Source organism: Mus musculus, chromosome 4, assembly GCF_000001635.26.
Source record: "Mus musculus strain C57BL/6J chromosome 4, GRCm38.p6 C57BL/6J".
Classification (NCBI taxonomy): Eukaryota; Metazoa; Chordata; class Mammalia; order Rodentia; family Muridae; genus Mus; species Mus musculus.
The window spans coordinates 19657365-19681415 of NC_000070.6; the positions used below are offsets into that span (position 1 = coordinate 19657365).

Consider the following 24051-nt stretch of genomic DNA (forward strand, 5'->3'; position numbering starts at 1 on the left):
CTACAAAGTATACACAAGAGATTCTACAGTGTTAATTGACAAAGGTTAATTCTTTCCTGTTTCTTAAACATCTAAATTTGCCCAAAATTAAACCATGCACTAACTAAAGGGAGTGGAGACTTTGAGTAACCTCCTCACACAGCTAACATGTCTCGAACGTAAGAGCAAATGCTGTCCACTGCACTGGCCTTGCCAAGCCCACTTTTGTCATCCGACTCCTTGAGTGGACAGGAACTGACATCTAATTACTGCAAGAAACGATGTAACTTGTTCAAACTCCTGAGTCCAACATCGGCCAACATAAAACAAACTTAAACTCACAAGTTACCAGTTTGGTAATATGTGAATGAACAGGTTTGGACTTCTTATTTTGCTATTTTATTTTTATATACTATTGAAAGAGTTCATAAGGAAATAACACAAAAATTTAAAAAAATTTTTGTTTTGCTTTGGTTTTCCTGTTTTGATATAAAATAATATTGATCTCTCAGTATCTATTTCTTCAGACCATATATGTAAGACTACAACTTCTAACTTTTAGATTGGCCCCAAAGGAAGCTGACTGTTCCAAATGTGTTATTTTTGCCTAGCTATAGGATGAGTTTTTAGAAATACTAATTCCTCGAGAATCTTAAACTGTGTTTGCTGACCACATGTACCCTCTACGCTTCCCAGATCTAGCACCCTCCCTGCTGCACTAGGTCATCAATTTTTCTCTTTTTAGAAATAACCTACTAAGCCCAATTTGTGCTTCTCATATACTCTTAGGTGCGGGGCTGCCCCCTTAAAGAAAACTGACTCTCCAGAAGCCACCAATGTCAGTAACTTTTTAGGCTCAGGAGCTCAGGAAGTTCTTTCTTATCATAAGATAGGTTTTCTCGGCTTTTTATCATGTCATATCATTCTTTTTCTAATGAAAGATAAGCAACAAAGTTCACTGCTGTATCTGTCTTTTTGGAAGTAAGGAGCACTTTGTGGTGTCCATATCATGGTATATTTTCAGAAAAAAAAATCTTATAAAGTCTTCCTACGACAATTCTTCCATAGTAGTGTAATACTCCCTTTGGGGAAATATAAAACTTTCTGATAGCGATATCAAATCACAGCACACACTTGTAAAATGTTAGCTACTAGGGAGAATTCATATGTTGAAGACAGGTTAAAGAAACCATTAATAAAAAACCAGACAGGTTGATCAATGAACTAGAATTGAAGACCCACAAATAAACCCACATAACTATGGACACTTGATTTTTGACAAAGAAACAAAAAACATACAGTGGAAAAAAGAAAGCATCTTCAACAAATGGTGCTGATCTAACTGGCACGCTTCGTGTAGAAGATTGCAAACTGATCTATAATCACCTCACACAAAGCTCTAGTCCAAGTGGAACAAGGATCTCAGCATAAAACCAGATACACTGAATCCAATAAAAGAGAAAGTGGGAAAGAGCCTTGGATGCATTGGTACAGGAGAAAATTTCCTGAACAGATCACCAATGGATCAGGCTCTAAGATCAAGAATTGATGAATGGGACCTCATGAAACTGAAAAGCTTCTATAAGGCAAAAAGACTGTCAATAGGACAAAACAACAGCCTACAAATTGGGCAAAGATCTTCACTAGCCCTATTATCTAACAGGGGCCTGACATCCAAAACATATAAAAGATTCAGGAAGTTAGACTCCAAAAACACAAAACAAAACAAAACAAAACAAATAACCCACTTAAAAATGGGGTACAGAGCTAAACAGAGAATTCTCAACAGGAATCACAAATGACTGAGAAGCACTTAAAGAAATGTTCAACATCTTTAGTCATCAGGGAAATGCAAATCAAAATGACCGTGAGATTCTACATTCTAACTTTTACTAACAGATCAATGAATTCACTCAAGTTCTTTCAAAAATATACTTTATCACTAATTAAATAGTATCATGTGGCCTAAAAACCAAGAATCTTACATCACATTAGTACTTTCTTAGTAAAATGTGATTTCTCAACTGTTTTTTCACATACTTTCTTAATTAATTCAGAAAATTTTAAACTTAGGAAAACCTTCAAGTATTACAATTTTATACTTTATACTATAAAACAAGATTGAGAATGATAGCATAATATAATAAAGCAAATGGAGGTATAAATACACAAAGCTCTTTAATTTTCACTCAAACAATGGGACAAAGAGTCAGGGTTACCCGTGTCACTGGTGGGCGCAGATGTGACTGGCTTTGGAGCTGGAGCATTTTTGGGTCTGGCAGCAACCTGAGACGGGGATGAAGGTGTGTTTTCTCCATTAACTACATGTGAACAGCAGGAGTTGGGAACAACAGTATTGGTTGATACATGATTATCAATTCCAATAGTACCTTCAACAGGCAACCTTGAAAAAGAAAAAAAAAGTCTGACTTCAACGAGTTAAATATACTAAAACAGTATCAGCAGAGTTTACATTTAAAAAAAATACTGACTTTCTAACATTCATGTGGAGTGCTAGAGCAGAGATCAGAGATAGAGCCTGCTGTTGCTACACGAAACTATACTCCCCTCAATGATAAGTGTCCACACTGGCAGACAAAGCAAGGATGCTGAGTGTGTATAGGCCATCAAGTACTGTTCCAATTGTGTATTTTAAATTAGAATACTGGCCTACTTTAAATGCTCTGAAAGTAGCTTCAAAGGCTCATGAGGTGATATGAAATGTCCACAAACTAATTCTGAACTTGGAAATATATTTAATAGTGAAGACAGGTAAAATCTGAACAAAATTTGCAAGTAATTCTGAAGGGTGAATCACTCGTTGGCCATTCAGAAACAGTGATCTACAAGTCTAAATGTGAGAAGCTGATTGAAAGTTCCCAATAGGAAAACAATAATAGTTTTGGTGGATTCGTTTGTCTTAAGACATGTCTTCCTAGATTGGCCAGCCTAGCTCAGAACTTGACATGTAACTCTGGGCGGCCTCAAACTTGACGCCATTCTCTTGCCTCTGCTTCTCAAGTGTCGGCATTGCAGGTACAAGCAACTATGTTCAACACAGATTAGGTTTCAAGTCATTTAAACTCCACACAGTAATACATTTTAATCTATAAACTATTACACTTGTTTGGTCATTCATTTTTCTCAGTGTAAATTATAATCTAGACACTGTTTACTTATTGGCAAATAAGCAATTTGAAAAGCATAGTTTCAAAAGCTTCTTTTAAAACAGTACTGGGTGGGTTGGAGAAATGTCTCAACTACTAACAGCTAGGCCTCCAACCAAAAGGCAGTACTGACTCAGACCCATTTCTATGCACATAGTAAGCAAATGCTCTACCAAGGAGTTATAGTCTTGACCCTTTTTCACAGCTTTTGTTTTGAGAGGCTCTCACTAAAACTACCCAGACCACACCAAGCTTGCTAGTCTCTTGTTTCAGCCTGTCAAGTGTCTCCGACTGTAAATGGGCCACAGTATCTACCTTGTTCAAGTGCTTTGATGAGTAGTACCCAAAAGTAATTAAGAATATATTATTAGCAATGGCACAGACTAATTCTGTTATACTTTGCCCTATATAGTTCAGATATACCAAGTCAATTTTATAAGAATATATTTTTATATTTTTGGACTTTTAACTCCAGCATATTTGAATTATATATTCTCATCCCATTTACATGCTTCAAAGGAACGCCTCTTTTTAAAACTTTTATTTATTTATATTTCCGTCATTGACACCCCCTTCCCCTTTGCCCTTCTTGCAGTTCCTCGTCCCATTCCTCCTCCCCATTGCCTCAGAGAGGGTGCTCTCCCCCACCAGACCTCCCCTGTTCCCTTGAGCAGTCAAGTCTAAGAGAGCCTTTCTCAGTCATCACAAAATATGAATGGCAGGATAAATTCTGTGGCCATAATCAGTAGGGCATTTAGCTTGTGAGCTACAGGAGGATGATGAATCAGAAAGGGCTCCATCCCACGCCACAGACTTAAGAACCAGCACGTTGGAAATCCTGACTGTGCAAAGCCATTTTCTGTAAGGAAGCAAGCACTGGCACATCCCACAGCATAAGGGAACACTTGAAACATTATGCTACATAAGACAAGCATTTCTGTTTACAGAAAATGGCAAAACAGTCATTTTACTATGTGCCACATATTAATAAAGCTGTTATTTTAAAGCTTCTTTCCCAAGTACTCAGCAAATAACATCCTTATGTATAAGCTTTTAAATTTGTATTTATTAATATATTTTTTGATATTTTTTGATGTAGGGTTTTTTGATGTAGCCCTGGCTAGACTTTTAAATTTTATGGTAAATACTAAATTGAAATTAAGACTGGAAGCTGGTAAGTTGGGTGTGATGTGTACCTGTAACGTCAGCACTTGTGTGGTAGGAGCAGGAGGACCAGAACTTAGGGGTCATCCGCAACTGCACTGGAAACTCCAAATCACTGTGACCACCCGCCCACCGCCACCCAGTAATGCAGTCCTATCAGTCAAGAAACTGAAGCAGAAGGGTCATAAATTTGGAGCTAACAAAAATATAAAGTAAATTAAAAACACGAACCTCATGCTTGGGAAGTATTAATAGTATTTATTTCCCAAATGATAAGATAACGCACTCTACCTGGGAGTTGTCCTTGTTGCAGGGTCTCCATTCTCATGTAAGGCATCTCCATTTTGCTGAATTTCTACTAAACATCAGGAAAGAAAGCAACTCAGTTTCTACATACTTCTCATCAAATTTCTTTATCTAAATTAAAAACACATCAGCACAGCTTACTGGGTGGCGAGGAGCTGCGGTTTGTTACAGGCTCTTGCTCAATCACTAATCCATCAAGGACAACTGTCAGTTCCCCAGTTTGCACTATTCCATTCTTGTTTTCCAAGGAAAGTTTTAATTGTTCTTTCACTTTTTCTACTAGAGAAAAGAAAATTCTAATTTAAAAACATTTGTCATGCACAAAAACATGTTTTAGAGAGAGACCTCAGTTAAAGAACTGCTGTATTTCAGAACTTGACGGCAGCATTTAGAAGTAATTTCTTGTATTACTATCTGTAGATCCTGAATATATGACAAAGGAATAACTCTATTCCTGCTTAGCTGAGTGACTCTACTTAAGCTTCACACTGTTGCTATCATCCTTCATGGCTTCTGCACAGCATAGCCTTCAAAGGACAAGCTCACACTAACTACCTATCTGTTGCAAGTTCACTACAGCCGGGTACACTTACTCCTGAGCAGAAGCACAAAGATCCTTAGAAGAGGCACAATTTCATTGTGAGGCAAGTCAAGTACCTTAGTTACCTCTAAGTCCACCTCTGCCACTTGCCAGGCATATACACCTACGTTATTCAAGCTTCATTAAGTCTCAGTTTCCTCAGTTCTCATTACAAAATGGAAGAAGAAGAACAACAAAAAGGAAATAAAAGGAACTCCAAACCCAGTGCAGAGGCATAAGCACCACATCAGACACAGCTGGTGCTCCATAAACACTAAACACCATGACAACTGTTTATTGTTTCGTTCTTACAGAAGGCCAAATCCTATTAAATCTATTCTGATTCAAATGCAAAGTCCCTTGGATAAACTCCCATGCCACAGAATCTACATTAAATTTACTCATGCATGAGAGAAATTTGTGAAGAGCATAGCATGTCAAATATACAAAAGAAATATGAGATTTTCATGCTTGAAATACATTATGGTATAGTAATTATGTAAAGTTTGAAATTACTGAAGGTAATAACATAGCACAAAACAGGGTACTTGAACAGATTAATTAGCTTGTTTTGATTACTTCATTTTATAGCTAAACCATAAAATGACTTTTTACTCTGTAAACACAATTTGTCAGTTAATAATTTAGAAAAACAATACTCTTTAAAACTCATCTGTGATCACTTTATTATCCAATGTGGAAACAATTCGATTTTATTTTTCACTGTTGTTTTGAGAGACAGGCCTCTCTATATAGCACAGGTTGTCCTGGAACTCACTCTGTCCACAGCTGGCCTCGAATTCATAGTGATCGATCTGTCTGCCTTTGCCTCCCAAGTGCTGCCCTTATCGGTACAATTTACTGACATAGACATATGCAAAGGGGAAGCTATCTGAAGACATGGGGAAAGGATGGCTATCTACAAGTCAAGGGAAGAAGTCTCAGAAGAAAACAACTCTATCATCACCTTGATCAGATTCTAGCCTTAAGAGAAATGAGAAAAACAGTCTCCACTTGTTGAAGATCTGGGTGAGGAGGACAAGAATAATTCTAGCTCTCAAGGGGATCTGAAAGGACAGTCTGGTTACTACAGAGTAAGACCCTACCTCCAAACAAAATAGAACAAAAATGTAGTGACTGCCTAGGGTAAGGTATGTAGGAAACTACTGCTGTATTTTTCTTTTCTTTTTTTTTTTTTTCCATTTTTTATTAGGTATTTAACTCATTTACATTTCCAATGCTATACCAAAAGTCCCCCATATCCACCCACCCCCACTCCCCTGCCCACCCACTCCCCCTTTTTGGCCCTGGAATTCCCCTGTACTGGGGCATATAAAGTTTGCAAGTCCAATGGGCCTCTCTTTCCAGTGATGGCCGACTAGGCCATCTTTTGATATATATGCAGCTAGAGTCAAGAGCTCCGGGGTACTGGTTAGCTCATAATGTTGTTCCACCTATAGGGTTGCAGATCCCTTTAGCTCCTTGGCTACTTTCTCTAGCTCCTCCATTGGGAGCCCTATGATCCATCCATTAGCTGACTGTGAGCATCCACTTCTGTGTTTGCTGGGCCCCGGCATAGTCTCACAAGAGACAGCTACATCTGCGTCCTTTCAATAAAATCTTGCTAGTGTATGCAATGGTGTCAGCGTTTGGATGCTGATTATGGGGTGGATCCCTGGCTATGGCAGTCTCTACATGGTCCATCCTTTCATCTCAGCTCCAAACTCCGTCTCTGTAACTCCTTCCATGGGTGTTTTGTTCCCAAATCTAAGGAGGGGCATAGTGTCCACACTTCAGTCTTCATTCTCCTTGAGTTTCATGTGTTTAGCAAATTATATCTTATATCTTGGGTATCCTAGGTTTGGGGCTAATATCCACTTATCAGTGAATACATATTGTGTGAGTTTCTTTGTGAATGTGTTACCTCACTCAGGATGATGCCCTCCAGGTCCATCCATTTGGCTAGGAATTTCATAAATTCATTCTTTTTAATAGCTGAGTAGTACTCCATTGTGTAGATGTACCACATTTTCTGTATCCATTCCTCTGTTGAGGGGCATCTAGGTTCTTTCCAGCTTCTGGCTATTATAAATAAGGCTGCTATGAACATAGTGGAGCATGTGTCCTTCTTACCTGTTGGGGCATCTTCTGGATATATGCCCAGGAGAGGTATTGCTGGATCCTCCGGTAGTACTATGTCCAGTTTTCTGAGGAACCGCCAGACTGATTTCCAGAGTGGTTGTACAAGCCTGCACTCCCACCAACAATGGAGGAGTGTTCCTCTTTCTCCACATCCTCGCCAGCATCTGCTGTCACCTGAATTTTTGATCTTAGCCATTCTGACTGGTGTGAGGTGGAATCTCAGGGTTGTTTTGATTTGCATTTCCCTGATGATTAAGGATGTTGAACATTTTTTCAAGTGCTTCTCTGCCATTCGGTATTCCTCAGGTGAGAATTCTTTGTTCAGTTCTGAGCCCCATTTTTTAATGGGGTTATTTGATTTTCTGAAGTCCACCTTCTTGAGTTCTTTATATATGTTGGATATTAGTCCCCTATCTGATTTAGGATAGGTAAAGATCCTTTCCCAATCTGTTGGTGGTCTTTTTGTCTTATTGACGGTGTCTTTTGCCTTGCAGAAACTTTGGAGTTTCATTAGGTCCCATTTGTCGATTCTCGATCTTACAGCACAAGCCATTGCTGTTCTGTTCAGGAATTTTTCCCCTGTGCCCATATCTTCAAGGCTTTTCCCCACTTTCTCCTCTATAAGTTTCAGTGTCTCTGGTTTTATGTGAAGTTCCTTGATCCACTTAGATTTGACCTTAGTACAAGGAGATAAGTATGGATCGATTCGCATTCTTCTACATGATAACAACCAGTTGTGCCAGCACCAATTGTTGAAAATGCTGTCTTTCTTCCACTGGATGGTTTTAGCTCCCTTGTCGAAGATCAAGTGACCATAGGTGTGTGGGTTCATTTCTGGATCTTCAATTCTATTCCATTGGTCTACTTGTCTGTCTCTATACCAGTACCATGCAGTTTTTATTACAATTGCTCTGTAGTAAAGCTTTAGGTCTGGCATGGTGATTCCGCCAGAAGTTCTTTTATCCTTGAGAAGACTTTTTGCTATCCTAGGTTTTTTGTTATTCCAGACATATTTGCAAATTGCTCCTTCCAATTCGTTGAAGAATTGAGTTGGAATTTTGATGGGGATTGCATTGAATCTGTAGATTGCTTTTGGCAAGATAGCCATTTTTACAATGTTGATCCTGCCAATCCATGAGCATGGGAGATCTTTCCATCTTCTGAGATCTTCTTTAATTTCTTTCTTCAGAGATTTGAAGTTTTTATCATACAGATCTTTCACCTCCTTAGTTAGAGTCACGCCAAGATATTTTATATTATTTGTGACTATTGAGAAGGGTGTTGTTTCCCTAATTTCTTTCTCAGCCTGTTTATTCTTTGTATAGAGAAAGGCCATTGACTTGTTTGAGTTTATTTTATATCCAGCTACTTCACCGAAGCTGTTTATCAGGTTTAGAAGTTCTCTGGTAGAATTTTTAGGGTCACTTATATATACTATCATATCATCTGCAAAAAGTGATATTTTGACTTCCTCTTTTCCAATTTGTATCCCCTTGATCTCCTTTTGTTGTCGAATTGCTCTGGCTAATACTTCAAGTACTATGTTGAAAAGGTAGGGAGAAAGTGGGCAGCCTTGTCTAGTCCCTGATTTTAGTGGGATTGCTTCCAGCTTCTCTCCATTTACTTTGATGTTGGCTACTGGTTTGCTGTAGATTGCTTTTATCATGTTTAGGTATGGGCCTTGAATTCCTGATCTTTCCAAAACTTTTATCATGAATGGGTGTTGGATCTTGTCAAATGCTTTTTCTGCATCTAACGAGATGATCATGTGGTTTTTGTCTTTGAGTTTGTTTATATAATGGATTACATTGATGGATTTTCGTATATTAAACCATCCCTGCATCCCTGGAATAAAACCTACTTGGTCAGGATGGATGATTTCTTTAATGTGTTCTTGGATTCGGTTAGCGAGAATTTTATTGAGGATTTTTGCATCGATATTCATAAGAGAAATTGGTCTGAAGTTCTCTATCTTTGTTGGATCTTTCTGTGGTTTAGGTATCAGAGTAATAGTGGCTTCATAAAATGAGTTGGGTAGAGTACCTTCTACTTCTATTTTGTGAAATAGTTTGTGCAGAATTGGAATTAGATCTTCTTTGAAGGTCTGATAGAACTCTGCACTAAACCCATCTGGTCCTGGGCTTTTTTTGGTTGGGAGACTATTAATAACTGCTTCTATTTCTTTAGGTGATATGGGACTGTTTAGATGGTCAACTTGATCCTGATTCAACTTTGGTACCTGGTATCTGTCCAGAAATTTGTCCATTTCGTCCAGGTTTTCCAGTTTTGTTGAGTATAGCCTTTTGTAGAAGGATCTGATGGTGTTTTGGATTTCTTCAGGATCTGTTGTTATGTCTCCCTTTTCATTTCTGATTTTGTTAATTAGGATTTTGTCCCTGTGCCCTTTAGTGAGTCTAGCTAAGGGTTTATCTATCTTGTTGATTTTCTCAAAGAACCAACTCCTCGTTTGGTTAATTCTTTGAATAGTTCTTCTTGTTTCCACTTGGTTGATTTCACCCCTGAGTTTGATTATTTCCTGCCGTCTACTCCTCTTGGGTGAATTTGCTTCCTTTTTTTCTAGGGCTTTTAGATGTGTTGTCAAGCTGCTAGTATGTGCTGTCTCCCGTTTCTTCTTGGAGGCACTCAGCGCTATGAGTTTCCCTCTTAGAAATGCTTTCATTGTGTCCCATAGGTTTGGGTACGTTGTGGCTTCATTTTCATTAAACTCTAAAAAGTCTTTAATTTCTTTCTTTATTCCTTCCTTGACCAAGGTATCATTGAGAAGAGTGTTATTCAGTTTCCACGTGAATGTTGGCTTTCCATTATTTATGTTGTTATTGAAGATCAGTCTTAGGCCATGGTGGTCTGATAGGATACATGGGACAATTTCAATATTTTTGTATCTATTGAGGCCTGTTTTGTGACCAATTATATGGTCAATTTTGGAGAAGGTCCCGTGAGGTGCTGAGAAGAAGGTATATCCTTTTGTTTTAGGATAAAATGTTCTGTAGATATCTGTCAGGTCCATTTGTTTCATAACTTCTGTTAGTTTCACTGTGTCCCTGTTTAGTTTCTGTTTCCACGATCTGTCCTTTGAAGAAAGTGGTGTGTTGAAGTCTCCCACTATTATTGTGTGAGGTGCAATGTATGCTTTGAGCTTTACTAAAGTGTCTCTAATGAATGTGGCTGCCCTTGCATTTGGTGCGTAGATATTCAGAATTGAGAGTTCCTCTTGGAGGATTTTACCTTTGATGAGTATGAAGTGTCCCTCCTTGTCTTTTTTGATAACTTTGGGTTGGAAGTCGATTTTATCCGATATTAAAATGGCTACTCCAGCTTGTTTCTTCAGTCCATTTGCTTGGAAAATTGTTTTCCAGCCTTTCACTCTGAGGTAGTGTCTGTCTTTTTCCCTGAGATGGGTTTCCTGTAAGCAGCAGAATGTTGGGTCCTGTTTGTGTAGCCAGTCTGTTAGTCTATGTCTTTTTATTGGGGAATTGAGTCCATTGATATTAAGAGATATTAAGGAAAAGTAATTGTTGCTCCCTTTTATTTTTGTTGTTAGAGTTGGCATTCTGTTCTTGTGGCTGTCTTCTTTTTGGTTTGTTGAATGATTACTTTCTTGGTTGTTCTAGGGCGTGATTTCCGTCCTTGTATTGCTTCTTTTCTGTTATTATCCTTTGAAGGGCTGGATTCGTGGAAAGATATTGTGTGAACTTGGTTTTGTCGTGGAATACTTTGGTTTCTCCATCTATGGTAATTGAGAGTTTGGCCGGGTATAGTAGCCTGGGCTGGCATTTGTGTTCTCTTAGTGTCTGTATAACATCTGTCCAGGCTCTTCTGGCTTTCATAGTCTCTGGTGAAAAGTCTGGTGTAATTCTGATAGGCCTTCCTTTATATGTTACTTGACCTTTCTCCCTTACTGCTTTTAATATTCTATCTTTATTTAGTGCATTTGTTGTTCTGATTATTATGTGTCGGGAGGAATTTCTTTTCTGGTCCAGTCTATTTGGAGTTCTGTATGCTTCTTGTATGATCATGGGCATCTCTTTTTTTATGTTTGGGAAGTTTTCTTCTATTATTTTGTTGAAGATATTAGCTGGCCCTTTAAGTTGAAAATCTTCATTCTCATCAATTCCTATTATCCGTAGGTTTGGTCTTCTCATTGTGTCCTGGATTACCTGGATGTTTTGAGTTAGGATCCTTTTGCATTTTGTATTTTCTTTGACTGTTGTGTCGATGTTCTCTATGGAATCTTCTGCACCTGAGATTCTCTCTTCCATTTCTTGTATTCTGTTGCTGATGCTCGCATCTATGGTTCCAGATCTCTTTCCTAGGGTTTCTATCTCCAGCGTTGCCTCGCTTTGGGTTTTCTTTATTGTGTCTACTTCCCCTTTTAGTTCTAGTATGGTTTTGTTCATTTCCATCACCTGTTTGGCTGTGTTTTCCTGCTTTTCTTTAAGAGCCTGTAACTCTTTAGCAGTGCTCTCCTGTAAATCTTTAAGTGACTTATGAAAGTCCTTCTTGATGTCCTCTATCATCATCATGAGAAATGTTTTTAAATCTGGGTCTAGATTTTCGGTTGTGTTGGGGTGCCCAGGACTAGGTGGGGTGGGAGTGCTGCGTTCTGATGATGGTGAGTGGTCTTGATTTCTGTTAGTAGGATTCTTACGTTTGCCTTTCGCCATCTGGTAATCTCTGAAGCTAGCTGTTTTAGTTGTCACTGTTAAGAGCTTGTTCTTCAGGTGACTCTGTTAGCCTCTATGAGCAGACCTGGAGGGTAGCACTCTCCTTAGTTTCAGTGGGCAGAGTATTCTCTGCAGGCAAGCTCTCTTCTTGCAAGGCAGGTACCCAGATATCTGGTGTTCGAACCAGACTCCTGGCAGAAGTTGTGTTCCACTCACTAGAGGTCTTAGGATCACGTGTGGAATCCTGTGTGGGCCCTTGCGGGTGTCAGGCGACTCAGCTGGCAAGGTAGCCGGGGCTCGAGTGGAGTGGAAGGGGTTTGTGCCCCAGATCAAGCCCGGGTAGCCTGCTTCCCTATGTACCGCAGTCTCAAGTTCCACGCGATTGGATTGGGGTAGGCGCTGTGTTCCACTCACCAGAGGTCTTAGGGTCCCGTGGGGAGTCCCGTGTGGGCCCTTGCGGGTGTTGGGCAAGACTCTGCTGTCAAGGTAGCCCGGGGCTCGAGTCTCGAGTCGAGCGGAAGGGACTTGTGCCCCAGATCAGGCCCGGGTAGCCTGCTTCCCTATGTACCGCAGTCTCAAGTTCCGCACGATTGGATTGGGGCAGGCACTGTGGTCCACTCACCAGAGGTCTTAGGGTCCCGTGGGGAGTCCCGTGTGGACCCTTGCGGGTGTTGGGCAAGACTCTGCTGGCAAGGTAGCCCGGGGCTCGAGTCTCGAGTCGAGCGGAAGGGACTTGTGCCCCAGATCAGGCCCGGGTAGCCTGCTTCCCTATGTACCGCAGTCTCGAGTTCTGCGCGATTGGATTGGGGCAGGCACTGTGATCCACTCACCAGAGGTCTTAGGGTCCCGTGGGGAGTCCTGTGTGGACCCTTGCGGGTGTTGGGCAAGACTCTGCTGGCAAGGTAGCCCGGGGCTCGAGTCTCGAGTCGAGCGGAAGGGCTGCTGTATTTTTCTAAAGGCCTCCACTTACAATCGAAATGTTTATAAAATATTTTTCATGTAAACACATTCTGTTCATGTAGATCAACCAGATAGCTAAATTTATGCAATTTACGAGGGTTTTATCTCAAATCACACTGACATTACAAGTTTCTTAGATGTCTGCATAAGACAGATTCCTTTACATGGAGGTTAAGTGACTGAATATTTATATAGGAGGGGGTGCTGAGTACAGACTAAGTTCAGAACAGAGTTAGAAACAATCTAAATGTGCAATAGGGACATAGATAATGATATCCAGGTAAGATACTATACAATTGAAAAGCCTTCTAATTTCTGTACCAGGCCAAATGGCCAGGCAAAAGTAAGTCATGCAATGACAGATAATTAAATTACCATAAACCACAGGTATCACATTTTCTTCCTTAAAACTTGTTTTCAAAAAACATATCAAATGTATCAAAAACTTTCAATTATATGAGAATTTTCAGAAGGAACTTCCTTTTGTTTTTGTTCTTTTTTCTTGTAATATGAAACTAGGGGACAATATTATTAGAGTTTAATAGATAAAACAGCCCAGGGCAAGCATTTTATAAATATCAACAGTTGCCCATAGTTGAAGAATGGAGGCAAGAAGGGAAAGGTCATGGTGTCTGCATTATAAGCATGGAGGTCTCTGCCTCCTGGTATCAGGCAACGACATGGTGGAAAGGAGGTTTAGAGAAAGGACATAAGAGCCCAAGGTATGAGAAAGGATCCGTAGGTTCTGACAACATCCAAAATAAAGAGAAAGAACAAAAAGCAAAAGCTGCAAAGGAGAGCAGACTTAACAAACCTCATGGAAATTGAATATTAGCTTGGAAGAGCTGTGTGGGAGCAGGAATTCTGGGAGGGAAAAGTACTGTATCCTATTAAAGGAGTTCAGTAAGGCAAGCCCATCCTCCTAGAGGTGAGCCCCTTCTTCCTGGGGGGTGGTGCCTTGGCAAGGCGATTGGCAGATCCAACTGATACACCCAGGTCAGAGGTTCTATTAACCAGAAAATGTCTTCAATTATTCCTACTGTAACATTTCCACCTCTGAAGAGAGAACCCCGCTATCACCTGGGGACCAGATCAAGGATCAGTTCCCTCAAGCTTATGAAGTATTCCCTTGAAAAATAACCACCAACTACAATTCTGGATTTTGTATCTTCAGTGAATCACATAATTTGAGATTTGATAAAATTCACAAAGCCTTCCTAAAGTAATTATAAATCCATGCATATACACGGAAAGGTTTGTATATACTGACAAGAGGCTTAACGTCACTATAGTCTGAGCTACTTTAGAAACCACAATGCTAGAACATTTTCAATCATGGAGACCTGGCACTCATAGTATTCTGTTGATTTTTTTTTTTAAGAGCAGTAGATGATAAGCTCAGGGGAAAAGTATGCTTAAGAACAAGAAAGGAGAACAAATTGCTGAGTGGTTATCTTTGGATAGAATTATCATTTCTATAGTCTTCTGTGATTTCTCATTTCTCCATACTTTTAACAATGAACTGATTATCACTGAAAATTTTAACACTAGAATATTTAATCCAAAAAAGATATCACTGTTAAGGAAAATAAGAATATGCTCAAGGGCCAGAGAAACAGTGAAGGGGAAAGTCCCAGCCTGGCTTGCACAAGGACCTGGGTCTGGGCCCCAGCACTCACAGGGGAGGGGTTCTCCTGTTGGAGGCGGGAGGAGAGCGGGATGCTATTTATTCATTCACCCTAGGCCAGCCTGGACATCACAATTCCTCTGCCTCAGCCTGCTGACTCCTGGAAGTCGAGGCATATACCACCATACTTGAATCAGGTCTAAGTAAACAAGTAATAATAAATGACTGATGACAACTGGTATCGAAGTACTCTAGATGATCTACAGCATAAACAAAGGGTAGGAAAATATTTCCTACAACACAGTTCTAAAAGCAACCACTGGCAATTATAAGTGCTTTATAAGCACAATACTACAAAGTGTACTTCACTTCTGGACTTTAGAAAGAGGTGTTTAAAGTCTCTTAAATGATGTATGAAGAGTCAGAGATTCGAAAGCCACTTACATTTTCTGTTGTGTGTTAACAGCACTTGTTTCAAGTCCACTGTTGCTTTTCCTAATAGAGCATCTGCCTTTAAAGTGTGGTGACTCCAAACTCGGAACTCCAAGGTGGTCTGTGGGGTCACATTTCTGCATGAATAACATTGTAACAAAAATAAACATGTCATCGCTGTGTGTGCTAACTCTTCTAAGTTATTTATATTAATTATTATTTTTCTAAAACCATGAATTGAATTCAATACTGTATAAAACAGTAACCTGGATCAGAAATGAAAATAACAAATATTTTCAAATACATTGTGGCCTTGATAACTACTTTAGGATTATTGTAGTTAGCAACCACTGAGCTATGCATCACTCAGAACCTTACTGAGACCTCAGAAAATCCTCTCCCCTGGGAACACATTTCTAAACCTTTTCAGAATGGCTGACACTAGTTATAATGTTTCTACTACATTCAAATTTATACTTCATGTGCCAAATTTATACTTCAAAATGCCAAATTTAAGAATGGCTGACTTTATTTCTATTCAAAGCAATCAGAAAAAAGGCTAAGTAAACATAATTGTCTATAAAATAAAAACACAAATTACTATCCATCCTCTATGAGAAAAATGATAAAAAAAATTCTTCAGATGCAAAATTCTTTCTTAGATAAAGAAAAAAGCTTCACTACGTGAAATCTACAAAATACAAAACATAGAACATGTGATTTTTCTATTCTTACGACATGATACTCACACAATCAGCTGCTCGTCCCATTTTGGATTAGAGGAACTACTGGATTTTGCTGTTTTCTTAACTTCTCCATCTACAATGACTTCAGTATATATTGCTGTTCCAAACCAGTTCTTTTTTCTTTTTAGTTTGGCACTAGAAACTAATAGAAAATGATAATTACTGGTGAGTATATGTAAACACATAGACACACAGACACACAAACACAAACAGACACACACGAGAAACCAAAAAGACAAAAAAGAGCAATACCTACTAGAAAACCAATAAAAACAGAAGTGTCCTTCCACCTCTAGCATATATCTTAATGGCAAAAGGAGAAGATACTAATCTCTAAAACCATCTAATTTCTCAGTAGCCGACTTACTGATAAATACATCTATTAGAATAGGATGCTTCATTTTAATAGATCCAGACATGTACAAACATATCCAAATTGACTGTAAGATATTTTGTTACTTTACCATTAAGTAGTATTTTCCATTTTCCTCCATGTCCCTATTCTGTCTCTATAGATTGCCTGTTCTGAAATGTCTGTGTTGTGGGCTCTTTCACCTAACAGGTTTTCAGGTCTCATCAGTATTGTACCACGCCTCAATACTTCACTCCTTTTTCTTCTAAATACTAGTCCATTATTGATATACCACATTTTATTTATCTGTCAGTTGACAGACATTTAAATTACTTTGTAGCTGTTGTGTCTAGGACTTCCATAAACACTTATGAGCAAGTTTTGCTGTGAACATGTTTTAATTTGTCTTGGATATAATATTTCTATTATTTTATACTCCTATCAGACACAGCAGATCTGATATTTGCATATCTAGTAACATATATTGATGTATATTTTAGATAAAGTTCTCCCTATATAACCCATGCTAAACTTAAATTCACTAGCCTCCCTTGTCTTGCACGTGCAGGGGTCATTGGCATGCACTACCATACTTGGATAGTTTCTACTTTTACCTACTATTTAAATATAATTTCAAACTGTACCAAGGATTGAGAGAAAAATAAATGTCTGCATCTAGATAGTGCTCATTATATATCTGTGGTTCATTTATTAGAAATTATTTAATGTTTTACACACAAAAAAATGTTTACACAAAAAAGTAGTTTCACACAAAAAAAATGTATCTGATTACGAAAGAATTCATTAATTAAACATGTGCCATTAATGATTGCAACTGGTATAACAAACACAGAACTGTACATTTTCAGGGTAAATTACTGAGTACCAAGCAGCAAAACATGTCACAGTCCCTTCTATAACCAAGTCACTGTAACCATTCTGGATCTGAGGTGACAAAGGAAAAGACCCTGTGTCATACACATGAATCATTAAGATGAGAAAGAATACAACATAAGCTTCTATTCTACTGAGAGCGATTAGACAAACAAACCAATGACATACAAAGTGAAAGTGACTTGTCAGAGGTGAAGACTCAGAAATAATTACCCCTATTAATATGTAAAGAATAACAAAAAAGATTATAAGCTAACATTTGTTAAAAAGATAACAGAGTGCAACAATGTTCGGCATTATGTCTCAAGTGCTTCTATGAGGGTCTCCATGAAGCTCATTCCCATCCAAGACGTTCCAATTGCTCTAAGTTCACCACCAAGGGAAACTCCCCACTCAGAAGCTTTCACTCCAAATAAAAGTTATCCTTTGGATCCATACACATCCTATCTATCCACACATTGTACGTAAAGAGAAGGAAGAGAAGGCAGCACAGGATCATAATAAAAGCATACAAGTGTAATATGTCTGGGTTCATGTTTTAACTTTGCATCACTAGAATCCTGACCTGAAGGAGGTCAATTAACGGCTCTGCCCCTCCATTTTCTCACCTGAAAAACAGGGGGACAATAATACCCGGTTCTTAGGATTGGTGAGTGAAGGCATGCAAAGCACTATCAGCAGCAGCAAATCCCCGGGGTCCAACACGGTTACTGAGCCTATGCCATTAATAATGAGTTAACTGCAGACCCACTCAAAACATGCCCACAGTGTACCGGGGCAAAGTGCTTGGTAACACTAAAGCTGATACAGTAACAGACTCCTCCCGCCAATTGGTTTTTAAATATATTCTTTACTCTCATAAAAATTTGTAACACAGCTCAATAGTACATATAAAATCAGTGATTAGGTTTTTAAATCAACTGAATGCTCCTATTTCAAACAGGAGTTCTAATTGATGAAAACATAGGATAAATCCCATTTACTGATTTACATTTGTTGTTATATTCAAAATAGCCTTCACAGTAACACTATGTAAATATTGACAATTTGCAGGCATGGGATGGGGGAGTCCTTAATCAACAGTAAAGTCCCTAGAAACATTTAATAGCAAATGTTATGTGATCCACAGGAAAATTAAAATTAAAAGTTGAATGAGGAAGAAATGGCTTGATATATTCTTCAATTTGGGAATTTTAAAATAAAAGCTTTAAAATCATCTTCAATTAATATATAATTTTTCAACAAAAACACTCAAAGTTTGAGTGTTTAGGGTGGGCACAGAGAAAAATGGTGGGCTCAAATTCAAATAAAGAGTGAAAGAAAATAGACAACAACAGAAACGTCAACATAAAATATGACCTACGGTTTCTTCAAATTTTTGTACTATAAAGAGAAAAATACCTAGACAGTGAGAGTGATGTAAGAAATATGAATAGAACAAGTAAGGTGATAACACTTGAAATAAACAAGAAAAACCTGTTTAGGCCATATACAATTAAATACTTGAGACGATCACCCATAGTGTACATCACAAATGCTAAACACATTCATAACTTAAATGACATGAAGGGCCACTGAGGAAGCTCTGTGGGTAAAGGCACTTGCAACCAAGTGCAATGATGAGTTCAATCCCTTGAACCCAAATAATAGAGAGTGACACCCACAGGCCATTTTATGACCTGTACATGTATCATGGTGCATATATGTGCATGAACATAAATAAATATAAAAATCAGTATATTTTAAAATATAATGAAGATACTATAAAACACAATAGCTTCAAAAATGATAAATTATATATATACAATTACACATACATACATATATAATTACCTATTCTTTTAGCCACATACTCTTTATATGCCTTGCAAACTTTGCTTCTGATCCTTTCACATTAGAAATCTTAAAATCTACAAAACTGAAAATTATTATCTCTGAATGCTATCATACTTGCTGTTTGTGATATGGTAAGTTACCACATCAGAGTGGGCTACCTTCTGTTTAACTTTTAGATGACTATTTTCTGTTTCCAGGATATATATTGGTTGGTGTCTGGTTGCTTTTTTCAGGCCCTGAGATGAAAACCAATACCTCAGATATACCAGTAAAGCACCATATCACAGGGCTATGCCCACCACACACTGTTCTTGTATATCTGTCCCCTCAATCAACTACAGATCAGAAACAAATAGAGAAGATACATGGGCACAGGGGCACACACATGTAATTCCAATGCTGAAGGGGCTGAAGGAGGATCAAGAAGCCACCCTGGGCTCTACAGAGAGAAAAAAAACATTACTATGGATATGGTAGTAGGACATGCCTGTCGTCCCAGTACTTGGGAAACTGAAGCAGGAGGATCTCAAAGTCAAAGCTAGCTTTGGCTACAGTTAGTTCCAGGCGATATGAGCTACAAAGTAAGACCTTGACTCAAAAAAAACTCAAGAAAACTAGTTCTCTTTGCTTTGTACTTGTATGTGAAGATACACACTCTCAGCTTCCTTCTCCTGATGCCACAACTGCCACTTGCTGCCATGTTTTCCTTCCTCACTACAATGGACTCTTACTCTCAGTAACCATAAGCCCAAATAAACTGTTTTCTCGGTATGTTTCCCTGGTCAGAGTGTTTTATCACCGCAAGAGATCAGTGACACAGAAGTTAGTACCAGAGAGTCAACTGTTGCTGTGAAGAACTAAACCAAGTGGTTTTTGGAGAAATGTAGAAAAGCTGGGAGCTTTGGGACTAAAAAAGCAGTTGAACACTGTATGCAGAGTTGAATGGGCCATCCTAGCAGGAGCTCAGAAGACAGCAGTGCTAAGCACAATGCAGACAATGAAAGCCTTCTCAAAAGCTGTTTCAGAGAGGAACAACACTAACCAATTAGGCATATAGCCATTTGTGTGAAATTCTGGCAAAGAATCTATCTGCTTTTTACCTTTTGTCCTAAGAACTTGCTTGAGGCAAAAATTAAACAGTAATTGGCTAATTTCCTTAACAGAGTCAATTTCAAAGTAGCATAATTATGAATCTGTGATGTGATTATTATTTACAATGCTTATTCAGAACTACAATGAAAAAGAGCAAATGGGCAGAAAGAAATGTAAACTGCAGTTTGGAGAGAAAAAGAACAACAGGAGATCCAGTGATGCCAGGGCTTGTGTTGAAAGAGACAGGGAGATTAACATCATTAGCAAGAAGCCTCCTACTTAGCACTAGAGAAAGGGAGGGGTCTACTCAGGGCAAGTCCCAACCCAGCTAAGCTTCCAATTTGTGAAAGACTGTAAGACACTTCCTGCTCCTAGAAAGCAACAGAATAAAAGCTCTACAGCTAATGTGATGCCATCCAAAGCTGGCAGTCTGATCATTCAGTTATTCATGGGCTCTTGGCTTTAAAGGAATGAATATGCAAAAATAAAGGAGTAATGGATTCTCTCAGTTTGCAGATAGACAACGGCCACACTACAGTGGAGGGACTTGGCATGATGTTATCTGATAATTAAAAAAAAAATGTTCAGTAGTGGAATGCTTGCTTAGCATGAGCAAGGCCCTGGCTTCAATCTCCAGGATCAAAAATGGGGTAAAAAGGACCCCAACCAACATCCCCATACCTAAGACAAGTTCTGGTTCCTCTAGATCTGTCTTCTGAAGTAGTATTTTTTTTTTTTTATTGTTCAAGTTATTGTGAAATCAAGATCATGGATTTTACAAAGTGATTTTTACTTCAAAAACATAGACTAAACAATGATAAAGTCAAGGCAAGGAAAAAAGAATAGACAGAATATGAAGGAAGGCAAGACACTAAATCCCAGTGCTGCCTAACGTTAGTCCAGCATTCTTGTATATGTCTCAAGAGCATCACTTATGAAATATATTTGCCTAATTATGCATGCAAAATCCAATTTCATCTAACCATCACAATGCTACATTATTATTAAAATCACTTACCCGTTACCTTTAACTGTAACCTTCCACTGTGGATATCACTAGTGTCAGATCTTGGTGAAGCAGTGGCCATGTCCCAAAATTCACCTTGACTCTATAAAAAAATGAAAAAAGATAACTCATTCATGAAACTTCAATTTTCAAGATAAGCAAAACTGGTCATTTAAATCAATGATAATTCACACCATCACAAGTTCTCAGTTGCCTTTCATTTGAAATTAAGACAGTATAGAAACACTATATAAGAGTGTGACCATTAACCATAGATGAGTCAATTTGAGCAACAACGCAAATGATAACACTAAGAATCCAGGATCATATGTTGACATAAAAAAGAATATATATATATAAATATGTTGATACTTATTATATATTTACATATTATTGAAACCTCCTGAGTATGTAGTCCTTTATTCTTTAATATTTCAGTGTGTATTTCCTAAGAATAAAAACATTCTCCTAATCCTGCTAAGAAAAATTTAAACTGTACATTTAACCAAGAATTGTTAAAAAAAAAAAAAAAAAAAAAAAAAAAAAAAGCTAACTACAGCTTTCTTCTACATACCAAATATCTCAAGGCTAAACCTTTAACCTATTAAACATAAAGTGTGATATTCTGGAAAATACTGAGAAATACTAACAACTATTAATGCTTATCTTGCTTTTAATACTTATCTTGCTTTCCTCATATTTTGTCTTTTCTGTGCTCCAATTAGATCCTTTCCCTAAATTTAGGGGTCAATATTCTAAAATCATCACACCCTTCTCGCTTGGTTGGATTTGCACATAATATGTGTTGGAATGCACTCATGCATGTGCAGACACACACACCAAGAAAAGAGTTACTAATCTATGATCAAAACCTCATTCAGTTCAATGTTCTTATTCTACAGATGAGAAAGCAGGCTTATGAATGACATCTACTTGAGAGCAATCAGCTGTTAAGATCATATAAGAAATTCAGTCCTACACCACACTTATATAATGATAGTCTTAAAAAAAACCAAACAAACAGATAATACGATAGTAAGAAAAGGATGGGCCGGACGATTCAGTGTATGAAGTGACTTGAGGACAAAGCTGACAACTTTAGTTCATTCTTAGTATCCCACAGGTCGTCTTCTAATTTCCACAAGTACAGCATGACATGTGCTGCTCCACCCCCACATAAATAAATAAAAGAAATGGAGAGTGTATAGACAAAGACATATTATCCTGATATGTAGGCTGATGGTGGCAGCATATGGTCAAAGAGACAAGAACTGGGCCTGCTACAAGGTGAAGGGAGCTCATTGTGAGGCCCTATACCAAAATTCCATGAGAACACTAGCAGCCCATTTATATAGACCCTCAGGAAAACATTCTCACTTAGCCACTGGGGCTACCCAAAATGAAGAGCAGCCTAATCTGAGCCTGTAAGTAAGTGAAGAGAAGACCTGGGCAGTGGTGGCACACACCTTTAATCCCAGCATTAGGGAGACAGAGGCAGGCAGATTTCTGAGTTTGAGGCCAGCCTGGTCTACAGAGTGAGTTCTAGGACAGCCAGTTCTACACAAGACCCTGACAAGAAGAGAGAGAGAGAGAGAGAGAGAGAGAGAGAGAGAAGAAGAAGAAGAAGAAGAAGAAGGAGGAGGAGGAGGAAGAGGAGGAGGAGGAGGAGGAGGAGGAGGAAGAGGAGGAGGGGGGAGGGAGGGAGGGAAGGAGGGAGGGAGGGAGGGAGGGAGGGAGGGAAGGAAGGAAGGAAGGAAGGAAGGAAGGAAGGAAGGAAGGAAGGAAGGAAGTCAAGAAAAATCCAATCCAATAGTTTCTGACTCTCAGGGACTTTCAAAATTACAACTGTATACTTTTACATTCTAATTTTATCAATGGACGATGAAATAAAGTATGGCCAATCAAGAAGAAACTAGAAAACGATTAATCTAAGTTTGGAAAAAAGATAAAAATTGATTTAAACAGATATTTTACTTTATAATACTTTCAGATTTATAAAAAAAATTGAAAAGATACAGTTCACATAGAGCCCACAGCCAACTTTATCCTGTTATTTATGCATTTACTTTTACTGTAAATGACAACTAAACTCTACATACATTTGGAGTGCAATGTGATTTGATAAAAAACATTTTATGTGTATGGTGGTTTTGCTTGCATGTATGTGTATGTATCAGATGAATGCAGTGCCCATGTAGGCTACACAAGAGTGTCAGGTTCCCTAGCACTCAATGAGAGATAGCTGTGAGCTGCCATATGGGTGCTGGGGACTAAAACTAGATCCTGTCGAAAAGCAGCCAGTGCTCCTAACCAATGAGCCATCCATCCAGCCCCAAAATGATGTTTTAATAGATGTCTACATTGTGAAATATTATACCAGAGTAAGCATATCTATTGCTTCAATTTTTTATTTTTTTTTTTATTTTTGGTGAAACATTCAAAATCTTCTAGCTTTTTAATACTTTATAGCTATCTATAGTCATTTACAGATGTTTAACCTACTTATCCTAAATATAACTTAGTGTACACCAATTAACCTTGTTCTATCACACACACCCATTGCCAAATGAGTTAATCAATATCAAAGCAATTATTAACTAAAACTTCCACCTCTCCTTAGTTTTCACCTTTTCTAAACAGGAACCATAAAACGTGAGCTCCATACAGAAAGATCACATCAAACTCAGAGATCCATTTACCTCTGTCTTCTGAGTGCTGGGATTAAATACATTAAATTATAGGCCAGGATTCTATAAGTACTGCCCATAGCATCAATGAAGTCTTTAAGTGAGAGAGTAAGTTGATACTGCTTATGATGTACAGGACAAAGACAGGGACAAGTGATTGTTCTTTTGGCCATGACTGAATTCAAGATAAGGATTAAACAAATAAAAATGGACAGGCAATCCTGCCAAAAACAGCTTTGATAAGTCTCAAACCTAGAAGAGGCAATACTCTCAAAACTCTGAAGGCAAATATGAGTATTACAGAAACAACAGATACATGGACTGCTGCAATGACTGAGGCACTCAATACTAAGATACTGAGGTTGATTCCAGGAAAAGCACTGTGCAGGTGTCTCC

The 24051-nt window shown here is 38.4% G+C and overlaps 1 protein-coding gene across 5 annotated transcripts in view; it reads right to left on the minus strand.

The window, feature by feature from the left end:
• The window catches only part of Wwp1 (WW domain containing E3 ubiquitin protein ligase 1), a 100709-nt gene that overhangs the window by 49069 nt on the left and 27589 nt on the right, over positions 1-24051 (minus strand). For 2 of the 5 annotated variants that reach the window (NR_074090.1, NM_001355222.1), the window contains exons 3-8: positions 20981-21071; positions 15792-15930; positions 15055-15163; positions 4758-4895; positions 4602-4668; positions 2199-2383 (exon numbers count right to left, since the gene is read on the minus strand). Coding sequence is in view for 3 of the 5 variants with exons in the window: in NM_001355222.1 (NP_001342151.1) it covers positions 2199-2383; positions 4602-4668; positions 4758-4895; positions 15055-15163; positions 15792-15812 (520 nt within the window). In the remaining 2 variants the exon portion in view is untranslated. Of the gene's footprint in view, positions 1-2198; positions 2384-4601; positions 4669-4757; positions 4896-15054; positions 15180-15791; positions 15931-17599; positions 17643-20980; positions 21072-24051 lie in introns of all 5 variants that reach the window. The other 3 variants (NR_074089.1, NM_177327.5, NM_001276292.1) reach the window with 2 other exon arrangements.